Source organism: Callospermophilus lateralis, chromosome 4 (assembly GCF_048772815.1).
Source record: "Callospermophilus lateralis isolate mCalLat2 chromosome 4, mCalLat2.hap1, whole genome shotgun sequence".
Lineage (NCBI taxonomy): Eukaryota > Metazoa > Chordata > Mammalia > Rodentia > Sciuridae > Callospermophilus > Callospermophilus lateralis.
In genome coordinates, this window is record NC_135308.1 from 52,791,038 (window position 1) to 52,805,140 (window position 14,103).

At 38.0% G+C, this 14,103-nt stretch overlaps 1 protein-coding gene across 19 annotated transcripts in view; it reads right to left on the bottom strand.

Moving 5' to 3' along the window:
- Tacc1 (transforming acidic coiled-coil containing protein 1) overlaps positions 1-14,103 on the bottom strand; it is a 114,710-nt gene that overhangs the window by 31,538 nt on the left and 69,069 nt on the right. For 16 of the 19 annotated variants that reach the window (XM_076853833.1, XM_076853830.1, XM_076853828.1 and 13 more), the window contains one exon: positions 2,590-3,697. The exons of the other annotated variants lie outside the window; for them this stretch is intronic. In XM_076853833.1, the coding sequence (XP_076709948.1) occupies positions 2,590-3,697 (1,108 nt within the window). The remainder of the gene's footprint in view (positions 1-2,589; positions 3,698-14,103) is intronic. 19 annotated transcript variants of the gene reach the window in all.

Here is a 14,103-nt window from a genome sequence, read left to right on the forward strand (position 1 = left end):
TTATGCATCTTTTTTTTTTTTTTTGGAGGTGGGGGGGCGCGTACAAGCACTGAACCCAGGGGCACTTAACCACAGAGCCACATCCCCAGACCTTTTTTTGTTTTGTTTTGTTTTATTTTGAGACTGTGTCTCACTAAGCTGCTTAGGACCTTGATAAATTGCTGAGGCTGGCTCTGAACTCATGATTGTCCTACCTCAGCCTGCTGAGTTGCTGGGATTGCAGGAGTACACCGCCATGCCCAGCTCTTGTACATGTCTTTTTGAATGCCATGCAAAACTATCCACTAGATGCTACCACCAAATGTTATATTTTCAGTCTTTCCTACAAATAAAGGGCCCTGCTAACCAAAATCCTAGCTTTTCTAAAAAGCTGGCTAGCACTGCTTTGTTGAAGAAAGAAAATGGGAGTTTTGATTGTACAAGAATTTTAAAAACATATATATATATAAAGGTATATTAGATTGAGAAGTTCATTTAATGAAAACAGAATAGGAAGAAAAGGCTACCGAGGGAAGATAGTAGAACTCAAGGGAGGGTGGTTCCTGGTACTGAACATAAAGCATATAATAAAATTTCCCCTCTTTGGCCCAGATTTAGTCCCATTAACGTGAATGCACTGGCTATATACATACTTCAGTATGTAACTGAAAAGAAGGCTCCCAAGTGACTTCTTACGCAGAAGCTTCTCATATTTAGAGGAGGAAGTATCAAGGTGGCAACATGCCCAATACATGCCCCAAGTGTGATCTACACAGAGGTACCTAACCTTAAAAGCCACAAAAGTAAACTGTGTAGATACCCATCAATAATATTTTTCAATAATCATTTAACTGTTCATATGTAATCACAGAACAAATCCAGAGCTACTAATGGTATTTCATTCCTCTTAGACATGCTAGAGGGCTGTGGAAGAACTAACGTCTACATTCCTCAACCTCTTTAGTCTCGAAATGGATACCTGCTCTCTCTCTCTCTAATATTTATTTTTTAGTTGCAGTTGGGCACAATATCTTTATTTTATTTATTTATTTTTATGTGGTGCTAAGGATCAAACCCAGGGTCTCACATGTGCTAGGTGATTGTTTACCGCTGAGCCACAACCTAGCCCGATACCTGCTCTCTTTAAACCTCTGTATATATTTTCCTTTCCAGTGTAACTCACCACCTGGTGTTTTTCTTATAAGTCATAGTAACGCTGACAAGCATTTCTGCAACTTATCTCATGAAAACTACAAATATGGTATACTTCTCATACTCCCTTTTCACATTTCATCCTCCATTTTGTTAGTCCTTCTTTATGTCTAACTTTTAGTAAAATGCCACAGGGTTACAAAGGATTATAACTGTCACTTATTCAATTTAACTAGTGAGATAAGGTAATCCTATAACAAAGTTAAACTGAAGCTTGACATGGAATATCACCAGAGGAATCACTCCAGATACTCCAAAGACATGCAAAAGTCTATCCAGGTATCCCGGGAGAAATGAGGAAGGTGGGAGGAACACATGACAAAAGACTAATTTACTCAGATTTAACTGATCATTTAAAATATTCTTATCAGGGAACCCCTGGATAACTTCCTGGGCAGTAAAGCAAACAGCACCTACAGATATTTGCTAAGAAACTTATAAAAAGGCTATTTTCAAATCAGGACCTACATGACTGGGGTCTCTGCCTCTCCAAAGAAAGAAAAATGCCTGGTTGATATTTTTTTTAAATATTTATTTTTTAGTTTTTGGTGGACACAACATCTTTATTTTATTTTTATGTGGTGCTGAGGATCGAACCCAGTGGCCTGCGCATGCCAGGCAAGCGCGCTACCACTTGAGCCACATCGCCAGCCCCTGGTTGATATTTTGATTGGACCAAAGTCTGCATGAATATCTCGTGGACACTGAGTGCCTTACCCAGGATTGGCAGGGGCTGATTTCCTTAAACCTGTAGATCTATATGAACCCCTAGATAGTAGCCACTTTTCGGTATTCCGGTCTTGGGGACCTTCCCTCTTTGGGAACTCTGCTTCCTTCCTATTACTCTAATAAATCCTGTTACTTTGCTCTCAAAAAAAAAAAAAAAATTCTTATCAGAAATTTGCCTTTTTGCCAATGAACCAGAAACTATACATAGAGACAAGAATTCTCACCAACTTTTTATGGTAGTTTTCCAAAAAACAAAAATAAGTTTCTACTTTCTGTTTAAGTAAAAAGATTCCACAAGAACCATTTTGCAAGTAATTGACCTAGACAGGTATTTGTAGGCTTGGAATTCTTCCCAGCAAGGATTTCTGAAAACCATCAAATTTTTATCTGATTTAATAATAAAAAATATATAGGGAGAGGGGAGAGAAAGTTTAGCCAAATAAGCTGAGGATTCGGAAATAAGGCAGAAATCTACAAAGGAAATCTCTACAGAGTTTCTGATTCTACACAGGAGTTAAGCAATATAGTAAAGGTTGCAGCATAAAGTTATAAGCTTTGTGTCTGCCCTGCTGCACCTCAAAGATAAGTGGTTCACCAAAACCAAAAGCAGCTGGCTGCCAAACTCAAGAGATACACAAAACACAACACCCAGCACCCACTGTCACTCACGTTATTAAACGCGACTTTGCCTTCTTGGGTGACTCTAAGATGTCATTAACATGATTACCAGTGGTGGAACAAAAGTCGCTGTTTGTTAAAGTCATAGTTGGTTTAAAGGGATCCATGGATTCATCAAAGTTATCTGGGTCAAAGTGGTAGGAGCCCTTAGAGGAGAGGGGTGGGGAGTTCTGTAGAATGGAGTGGCTCCCAAAGGGATTAAAACTGGGGTGATCCCACTGACTAAGCTCTAGCTTAGAAGACACTTGGGAGAGAGGGGCGTCTCTGGCTGCTGGGTCTGCAGGCTGCTCTACACCTACTGGCTCACTGAGGCCATCTTTTGGTGTCTTGGGAGTCAGTCTGTTACCGGGTTTCCTGCCAAGTTTCCTTGGAAGGGCTTTCCTGGCCTCTACATTCTCCATGTCTTCTGTGAAATCAAATTCAAGTTTGAGAGATGAACTCCTTGACTCTTCCTGCAGCTCAACCTTGGAGTCATTGGTGTCACTACTGAGAGTGCCTGAAGTTTCGTTAACGTCAGGGAGAGATTTCTGGCTTCCAGCATCTCCTAGCAAAGAAGGATGTGTGCTCTTATCCAATTCAATGGGATTGAATGGTGCCTTGGTGAGAAGTGCGCCTTCCATGACAGTTTCCGTTTCTGAGAACGTTCCCCCAGTTATTTTCTTCCTTAGGGAGATAGGTTTGGGCTTTCTCAGCTTGCTTCTGCTGGCCACAGGCTCTGGACAAGAGCTTTCAGCTTTCAAATCAGCCTCTGAAGATGCATCAAGCGTAACCCCCATGCTGCCATCTGTCATTGCCTTGTCCTGGGTGGCTTCTGGAGCACAGGAGGACAAAGCCTCACCTGAGACTAAGGTTACACCACCATGGGCTGCCTTTGTTCCAAGAGCTGCAGAGATATCTATGGAATTCTTGGTTTCTATTGAAAATGGTCTCACTACTGAAATTTTGCTAACATCATGTTGAGGTTCTTCTTTGACATCCTTGACTGAGTGAGTATCAATGGCCAGATGTGGCTCTTCTTTTGCTGAAGATCTAAAACCAGTCTCAGATGAACATTTTTTAACCACTTCTGCTACCAGGTGTTCATCAGCTTCTTGTGATTCTAAAACAAAACAAAAGTCATCTATTAAATATAATTCTGGCATTGGTAAATATTCTGTACTACCTGAATTCACATAGACAAATGGCAAGCTCTTTCTTCCCTCTTCACTTTTATTAAGCATCTCTAAAGTTCAGCCAGGATGGCGGTGCAGCCTGAAAAGAAACTACACTCTAAAATAACTTTTCTTATCCCAAATTACCTATGTGCATTATCCAAGTGATATGAGTAACAATTATACCAAGAATACAGCCATTTAGAAGAAGGATAAGTAGAGCAAGGATCTACTGCAATGCCTATTATGTGATGATAACATTTTATAGGTTAAAACTGGTTTGGAGGAATCTTCAGATACCAATAACCTAGTTGAAGGGAGGCAGGTCACTATGGATATAGTTCACAGGTCCAGCCTGACAGTTCCAGGGTTACAATTTTATACAATAAGTAGAACTGAAACTTAGGACATTAAAAACACAAGTATTACCTATTCTACAGAACAGAATTAAATAGACTGTTTAAAAAGCAAACGAACAAAACAAAACACCAGCTCAAACACCCTAGGTGTTAAAACCAAAAGAACTAAATAAAAAAGCAAATTTGGAAAAGTAGATACAAAAATGGCTTTAAAAACAAATATCTCTTTCTTAACTAAAATGCAAACTTTAAATCAATGTTATTTCTTCTTTAGGACTTCTATCTCTAGGCTAGGTCAGGAATTCTCTAGATCACTTGTGAAAAATAAGATTTTTCTTAATTTGGGTTTTACTAGAAAAAAATGAAGCAAATATTAGAAAGTGTAAATGATGAAATATTTATAAAGCACAAACTAAATGCTTTTCTGACTCATATATCTGAAGTAATAATAGAATCAGTGAAAACATGATTTAAAAAAGAAAACCCAAGAGATAGATGATCTGCAATTCCTACCTCCTAATCCTAATCCAGGATGAAAGATCTGAGCATTGCTGAAATTATTTTTTAAAGCATTCACACATCTTTTTCACAATTTCTTTTGGACTGCAAGTGGGTAGTGGCAAACAAATCATACTCCGCAGAGATGTTTTGAATATTTTGAAAATGTCCAATTTAAGTTTTGTCTTAAAATATTTATTTATTATTAATACTGTAATCTTAATAAACCCTTAATGCTTGATATCTGGGATTTGCTTTAACATATTTCAAAAGAAATTTTTAAAGAAGGAAGTTAATATGGCAAAATCTTGATAGCTGTTATCTAGGGATGGGTATATAATAGGTTTCAATTATTTTATGTTGTATAGTATTGCAGTTTTCATAATTACAAAATTTTAAACTAAATTGCATTACACATGAAGTTTTTTGGTTTTGGTTTTTTTGGTACTGGGAATTAAACCCAGGGCACTTTATTACTAAGCTACATCCTCAGTCCCTTTTGTTTTTTGTTTTGAAGCAATATCTATCTAAATGGTTTAGGGTTGGGGCTGGGGATGTGGCTCAAGCGGTATTGCGCTCGCCTGGAATGCATGCAGCCCGGGTTCGATCCTCAGCACCACATACAAAACAAAGATGTTGTGTCCGCCGATAACTAAAAAAATAAATAAATAAATATTAAAAGTCTCCCCCCGACTCTCTCTCTCTTTAAAAATAAATAAATAAATAAATAAATAAATAGTTTAGGGTCTTGCTAAGTTGCTGAGGCTGGAACTAAACTTGAGGTCCTCCTGCCTCAACCTCCTAAACTAGTGGGATTACAGGCATGCAATGCATGACCATACCCTGTGACTCAGATATCTGAAATAATAATAGAATATCAAAGAACATACATACTTCATGTATGCTCATTAAAACTTCATGAATGCGTACTATTACATACATGAAGTTTTAATGAGATTTAATTTTAATTTTTTTAATATTTATTTTTTAGTTTTAAGTGAACACAACATCTTTATTTTACATTAATGTGGTGCTGAGGATTGAACTCAATGCCTCAAGCACGCTAGGTGAGCACTCTATCATTGAGTCACAACCCCAGCCCTGAGATTTTATTTTATAATTTACTTATTTATAATGGATGGATTGACTAGAAAGCTGGAGATTGAACCCAGGACACCCCACATGCTAGGCAAGTGCTCTACCACTGAGCAACATTCCAGTCTTCAACAACAACATTTTAAAGTGTGCTATTTCACCCAGGTGCTGATTCTATTATTTCTCTCCAGATACATGAACTGTTGTGAACATGATACTATTTTTTACCTGTGTTGATAAGAGGAAAAGGAAGACAAACAATAATAAAAACATACTATCAGAAACTTAGGGCTGCAAGCAGGGTGGATGGCAGAATGGGGCATGACAATGATCCCAGCAGCTGGGGAGGCTACGACAAGAGGATCACAAATTCAAGGCTAGCCTCAGCAATTTAGCAAGGTCCTAAGTAACTCAGTGAGACCCTGTCTCAATATGAAAATCGAAAGGCGCTGGGGATGTGACTCAGTGGTAGAGTACCCCTGGGTTCAATCCCTAGTATAAAAAAACTCCAAAACAAACAAAAGCAAACCTCAGGACTGTAAATATTTATGTGTGTCAAATACGTGCACCTGGTTCAGTTAAAAGAGCCTATCCAATTATATATAAAAGTCCCATTATTAATCACTGCAGCCAAGGATTATTGTTTGAAAACATCTGAGGTAATCTTCCTCACTTTTGCTTTTAAACATTTCCTTTGTCTCAATGACTATGGCATGTGTATTCACATTGTAATGCTCCACTATTCCCGAATAAATGTCATTGTTTTTTAGAGAATCATTCTTTCAATTTAGACTGACAACATCAGTGACAAAAATAGTAAGTAAAATGCACTGAGATTTGTATGAACCAGCAAATGGACTACTAAGAGCTCACCTGGATTATTTTATTGAATCTAGACAACAGCCCTTAATCAGTATACAAACCAAAGTCTGTCCAAACCCCAAGGCCTGGCCACCAAACCATATATGTATATTAAAGCATCTCTTGAGGGTCAGAACAAATACAGTAGTCCTGGTCTTCTCCCTGGATATGTTCTAAGACTCCCAGTGGATGCCTGAAACCACAGACAGTACCAAACCCCACAATTCAACATCTTTTTCATCTAATCTAAGCAATTATCACATAGTGTTGCTGTAGCTTTTGCACTTTAAGATACAACAGCAAAACTGGCACAAATGTATGTTTCTCTCTTCACAAGTTCACAAGAGATTCGTTTTTACCACAGATCTTAGCAACCTCAACTTAGAATTTTCTTTCTTATTAAGCAGAGAACTTTCACCGTTTCACTTAAAGGAGCACTTTAGCTCTTCTCTGGCATATACAAATTACCAGTATCTCCACTCTTATGTTTTGGGGCCATTATTAAGTAAAACAAGGGTAACCCGAACACAAGCACTCCAAGTATGAGAAATTAGACAGGAACCAAGTGATAAAAAAGGTATGAGCCATTTCAGGGCAACCAGAGTGGGATAGCTCAAAACTTCATCACACTATGCAGAATGGCACATATTTTAAAACTTATGAGTTGTTTATTTCTGAAATTTGCCATTTAATATTTTTGTTCCATGGTTGACCACAGTAGTGTAGGTAAAATTGTGGAAAGTAGAGACTACTGTAGTTTCCTATAGTCTTCCTGATCACATGATATCTGGTATTGTGAATTCAGTTCATTTGAGTTTAGTTTTGAATTCCTCATCTTAAAAAAAATCATGAACAAATATGAAGGCCCTTAGATGCACATTAAGTCAAGATGGTTGTGTCTATAAACAACTAATCTAAGATATTTAGCCCAGAAAACAACAAACATTAATAGAGTCTTTGAATATTTTAAGGGTTACTTGAGGTAAAAGGGATTAGAATTATTGTCACATCAAAGACAAAATAAGCACTATGTGGACAACTGTTAAAATGAGCACCCTATCCCTCAGATATGGTAAAGAATGGTTTCCAGTAAGGCCAATTCAGTTCCCCTAAGGTTTTTTCTAATTCTTTGCTTCTGTATTCCTTCTGAAAATGTATGAAGAGCCATGACTCAACCACAGAGAATGTTTGGATTAGTGGTCAGAGGATCTGAGCAATAGTACTGGTTTTTTGTTAAACAGCCTGGGGACTTTTTCAAGTCACTTTAGCAATCTGGGCCTCAGTTTCCTATTGATAAAAAGAAGGGGCCTGAGCGTCCTTTTATAGTCTCAAGACTCTAAATATTTAAAAGTTTTATAACAATTAAATGGTGAGACTCTACATTATAATCTGTATTCATGTTTTCTGGATGGTTCACCTGCCCTTTTCTTTCATGGATTCACTGGGTAATTTAACAAATATGTGAGTTTGTGTGTGTGTGAATTGAGATCTATCCTAAGCACTGGCAATACAATAGCAAGCAAAACCAGTGAGGTCTCTCTTCTCACAGAAAGACAGACATTGATTAAATGATAACTGAATTAGCAAGGTGTGGTGGCACAAACCCATAATCCCAGTGACACAGGAGGCTCAGGCAGGAGGAATACAAATTCAAGGTCAGCTTTAGCAATTTAACAAAATCCTGCCTCAAAATAAAAATTTTAAAAGGGGTGGGGGCATAGCTTGGTGGCAGGCAATGTCCTAGGTTAAATTCCCAGAGGCTGGAAAAAATATAAAAAGGCATCATGCTTGCAGAGTCCTATAGGCCATTTCAAGAATCTTGCTTTATCTTAAGAACAACAAAAAGCCACAAAGAGTTTTAAGCAACAGGAATACAGTCAGATTTATATTTTAAACAGCTCACTCCAATTGCAGTGTGAAAAAGGGTGGGGAGAGGGTCAAAATGGAAGTAAAACTGTTATTTTGGAGCCTTCAATGAGGGTGGTACTAATGCCCCTGGGTTCAATCTACAGTACTGCAATTAGAAACAAAAACAAAAACAAACCCCAAACCTTAAGCAACAAATTAAAAAGAGAAAAAAGTTGTGTGGGGGTGTAGGATGGTGACAGCAAGTATAGCAAAATCCTGATCACTACGGGGGAAAAATGAACCTCTTAAAAGTTTCTCTCTCCCTTTATCCTCTCCCTGTCATGATTCCTAAACATTTACCATCATTCTCCTTCACAGGATGCCTTAATAATCAAGACCACTGCATTCTTTCCCTTTAGGCTTAAGAAAACTTAAGAGTAAAGGCCAACTCTGAAGTCAGGATAAGTAGAGTGTTACCAAAACTCAGATCTCAGAAGCTGAGCAGTCTTTTTTCCTTCCTTCTAGATTCCATTATTCATTCACTTCTTGGGGTTCTTTTTCTCTTTTTATCCAAACTCCTTCACCATCAATCCCATACCTCCCAAAGAAGGAAATCTATGAGAATCTTCTTCCACTCAACTCTCTCCTAGCCTTTAATGTCTGTCCTAATCTCCATGGGAAAAAAAAAGGGGGGGGGGCAAAGTTTCTAGCCTCTAACCTCTCCTTTAAGATCCTCCTTCCTCTTTTTCCCTCTCCTGCTTTTACTAAACTGAGAACCTGAAACTCTAGAAACGGAGGCCACAGGGGCAGGGGAGGCAGCCTGAGAGCTGGGGAGGAAGGAGGAATTGAAAAAGGAGGAAACATCTCAGTATAAGGCAAAGGTTGTAACCCCACTCTGCCCCAATACCTGCCTTGGACAACTGTGACTCTACTGATTAAGGAAGGGCTCAGGCCCTCCCCATTCCTAAACTCCCACCTGCCTTCCTAGCTCTATAGCCAAGAGGGTAGTACCAGATATAGAAACAGACCAAAGGGCTTTGTGTGAAACAGCTTCAGCCACACATACTGTTCTTACTGTTATCTGTGTTCTCATATCCATCGGTCAAGTGGCTGGGGATTGAGAGATTTATGCAATGTTTGGGTGGATGTCACGGAAGCTGTATCTGCTACATCATAAAACATGCTGCCCTGCCATGGAGGAATGGGGAAGAAAAACAGACACCCCTCATCTGGCTCCAGTCCCCAGCCTGAGCAGACAGCTGGGGAACTCTGCCAAAAAGACACCCTGCTCTGTCATTTCTCGACCAACTCAGTGCAGATGCCCAGTCCTACATGTAAGTCCTAGAGACCCTCACCTCAGTTCAATGTCTTGTCACCAAAAAGAAGTATGGAGGAAGTGGGTAGGAGAAGATTGCTCATTTAATTAAACCAGTTTGGGGAGCTGTGAGAACATAAATTAACCACACAACTTAAAAAGGAATGTTTGGGAAAGATTTTATTTGCCTTCATATCAGCAAGTGTCCTGGAACCCGCTGACCCATACACCTAGCTCTGCTCTAGAGCAGAAACTAAACTTCTTGTATCACACGACAAGTAACTTTTAATATAGAGTAAAATACACAAATTCTCAAGAGGCTCCAGTTCCTCCATCCTCCACAATTCAGAGTTCTAGCCATAGCTATCAGTCCTTACTCTTCATCTGAAAGCAGTTATGTCACTAACCTACCTCTGTCTATGCCTTTCCATTTTCATAAAAATCATGTAGTCCCTAAAAACCTTCTTCCAGAGTGCTGGAAACCTCCATCCCAGAATGCATTTGATGAGTTTGGTTCTGACAAGCTCAGCACTGCTGGGAGGCTTGGTGAACACAGCCTGTTAGAGATTAGGTCTGGAGATAGATAGCAAACAGAGGAAATCCAAAAATAGACCAACACTTCCACTTCTGCTGCTGTTAATGAAACTCTTCCTTTCAATAATCAGCCTTTTCCAAACCTAAGGTTGGAACAACATCTCTTCAGCAGCAGATGCCTCTGATGCTTATTCAGGATAAAAAGACTATTTTCATGTAATAAGAGTTTCATGTAATAAGAGTTTCATGTAATAAGAGTTCTCTTCTCTCTTTTATAGTATTTTTAAAAGAAAAGGCATGGAATAGCGAGATTTTAAGAATTTAGGCAAACAGCTTAACATTCTAGATTATATATGCTGAAAATATACTGGGTTAAAATACAAATTTATGAAAAGCCTTGAAGTCTTAGAAAAGGGGGAATTTCAAAATATTTTGAAACTCAGAGAAGTTTTCAATTAATCAACATTAAGAACCTACTTCGTTAGGTGCTTTTAGATACATAATCACATTTAAGAAAAGGTAAAAGCAACCACTTGGAAAACAACGTCCTTCATATAATCCCTGAGACTATAATGTGCAAACACTTCAGATGAGGCATGTTCTCAAATATTGGTTTGATTTTTCCCTCCCAGATTTTAGCTCTATAATTTTAGCTCTGAAATACTGCCTGTCAGCTCCTTTTAGATTTGTCCATTCCATCATTTCCTCTCCTTTAGTTACATATGACCCTTTTTATGGGTTTCTAAACATCTGCTATGACAAATGAGAAAGCTGCCAAAATCTGGACGAACCTCCTGAATCTCAAAGACATACACACACTGGGACTTTTTCCAGCCTTAAAATGCACAAACAGTATCTAACATCCAACTGGCTGCAGGATGGGGGGTGGCCACCAGAAAGATCAAACACAAACATGAGATTAGAAGGTGGAACTAATCCACTGCGGATATTAAAGGACCATTCAACTGTAATAAAAATTATGTGAATGTGATCTATCTCTCTCAAAATATCTGAACAGGCATCTCAGTTATCAGATCATCTGTCATGGTACTTCGGTGCTTGTGCTCAAATTAACACTCATTTTACTTAGTATATGGCCCCAAATAGTAAGAATAATGATGCTGGCAGTCTGGATATGCCAAAGAGAGGTCATGGAGTATTCCTTCAAGTGAAAAGGTGAAAGTTCTCACTTAATGAGGAAAAAATAAAAATTATATGCCAAGGTTGCTAATATCTATAGTAAGAATGAATCTTTTATTCATTAAATTATGAAGGAAATTTGGACTAGATTTGCTGCCCAGTGAATCTTGGGTAACTGAAGCCAGAGATAAGGGGGAATTATATTACCAGCCCCACCTCTTCTTCTCCCAAGACCAAAGGGTAGAATTTATTCACACGTGTACATACAATGGAACCTAGCTAAGCACGGGCAGGGAGGTCATAGCTCACCATGCTAAAGAGGTCCCCCAATCCATTCTAGAACCATCTTCATTAATCTTATTTCTCTTCAATCATAGGATGAACCCGAAAAGCCCAAGTGAAATCATAAAACAAGAAAGAAGGGTGTCAGGGTGGAGGTTCAATGTTTAGGGGAATACAGAGTCAAGTACACTGCTCTTTATCATCATATCCACTGAGGGGCAGGCATCTGAAAAATCAGGATGGAAGCAGAGGACTAGTCACTAGGAATAAGCCCCCAGTGCCATGCTTCTGGGCACCCAGAAGATAAGGAATGCATATGACAATGCAGGCCAGATATCTCCAACAGTTGGAACTATTCATACATCATAACTCTGTTCTGATCTCACTTGAGAAGTTGATTTCAACCTTCATGCAATCCCTGAGACTATAATGTGACAACTATAAAACAGAACTGCTAACAACTATAAAAAGGACCCTAGGAACCAAGCCACAGGCCTAGATTTCTGAACTCAGGCCCAAAGGCCTTCTCTGCTACTGAAGGCCATATAAAAGATAAGCAATGCGGGTAGAAGAGATTAGCACTGATAGTGAAATTTTACAAATACATAAAAGCAATTGACTATATCACAGTAAAATGAAATTCTACATAAAGGGCCAAGCCAGATGTTCAATGTCAGCACTCTGTAATTAGTTTAAACTGGACCTAGAGCCCTAAAATCAAATCACAGAATACTTTTTAAGATAACCATGAACCCACTGCTAATGGTCATGCTTTGGCACAAATGAACCACAGAGTAAGTGCATGGGCTTATTAACATTTTGAACCAAAAGCTACACTCAGAGCCCCTTTGGATAACAGGCAAGTGCTGAATCGTGAGGTGATAACTATCATCTTCTCATGTGATTGCCACCTCATGGAGCAAACATGTTTTTACACAAAAACACTACCAGTGCTGGACTTCTGATTCTAAAGTGGTCACTTCCTGCATAACCAACTTCCCTTTCTTTTAATGAGTTACTTCCTTTTTTGCATTGGCCTTATATTTAGAAAAGTAATAATATATATACCTAAAAGCATTATATAAAATAATGCTTTATATTTGAAAGCCCACTAGATTGTATTTCAACTTCCCTTTCTTTTAATGAGTTACTTCCTTTTTTGCATTGGCCTTATATTTAGAAAAGTAATAATATATATACCTAAAAGCATTATATAAAATAATGCTTTATATTTGAAAGCCCACTCGATTGTATTTCAAAGAAACTTTATCATAGATTTAGAAGCAAGATGGGTTGGATGAATGAATACAATGTTATCTAAGGGATGCGGACTACCGGACAAGGTAGGAAATCAATGACTGGAGCAAACTCAGCATTTCCTCAGGAAAAAAAAAAAGGAAACAGTGGCACTCAGTGCCAGTTAGAAACTGAATGGATCAGAGCCTAGGATGAGAGCTTGAGTGCCTTTTGACCCTAGTATTATAGGATCTATGTTCTGCTACCTTTCAACAAACAGGAAAGATCCAAAACTCATTTTTTTAATTCTCCTTTCAATACAACCTTGGTTCATATTCATTTGGTAACAATGGCAACAATATCTTTTTTGAAATGCCACTCATAGAAGAGGAGCACAGCACAAGTGTTAAATTTCATAAATTGTAGAGTGGTAACACTGATCTACTTTTTCTTAAATATTTACTTTTAAAAAAAATTACAGGTGGACACAATACCTTTATTTTATTTTATATGATGAGCTGAGGATCGAACCCAGTGCTTCATGCATGCTAGGCAAGCGCTCTACCACTGAGCTACAACCCCAGCCCCACACTGGTCTACTTTTGAGGCTGAGTGTGAAAAATGAAAATAAATTTTTTTTAAATAACTCAAATTTGTTCTAGTGAAATCAAGCTGTTTTTCTAAAATTAAGAATTTAGAACTAATTTACATTTACCCAGAATTCAAAGCACTTTCAAAAACATTACCTAATCTGATCCTCAAATCGACTCTATGCAAAAGCCATGTAGGGCTTTACTCATTCCATTTAAAAATAAGAAAATGACACATACATAACTATGTTAACAAATCAGACAACTTAGATAAATTCTTAGATAAACAAACTACTGAATCTGAGTCAATATGAAATAGAAAATCTGAATTAATCTAAAACAAGTTGACAGTAAACTGATAAAGACCATAAGTTCACCAGATTGGTGAATTCTACCAAATATTTAAATAATTAAATTCTTCTCAAATAATAATGGAGGAGGAAACATCTTCCAACTCATTCTATAAGTCCAATATTACCCTGATGCCAAAACAAAAAGGGACATCACAAAGAAAACAATGGCAACAAAATGACAAAAAAACTATAGATCAATTAATTATCTCTTGCTGAATATTGATGAAAAATTCCTCCACAAAA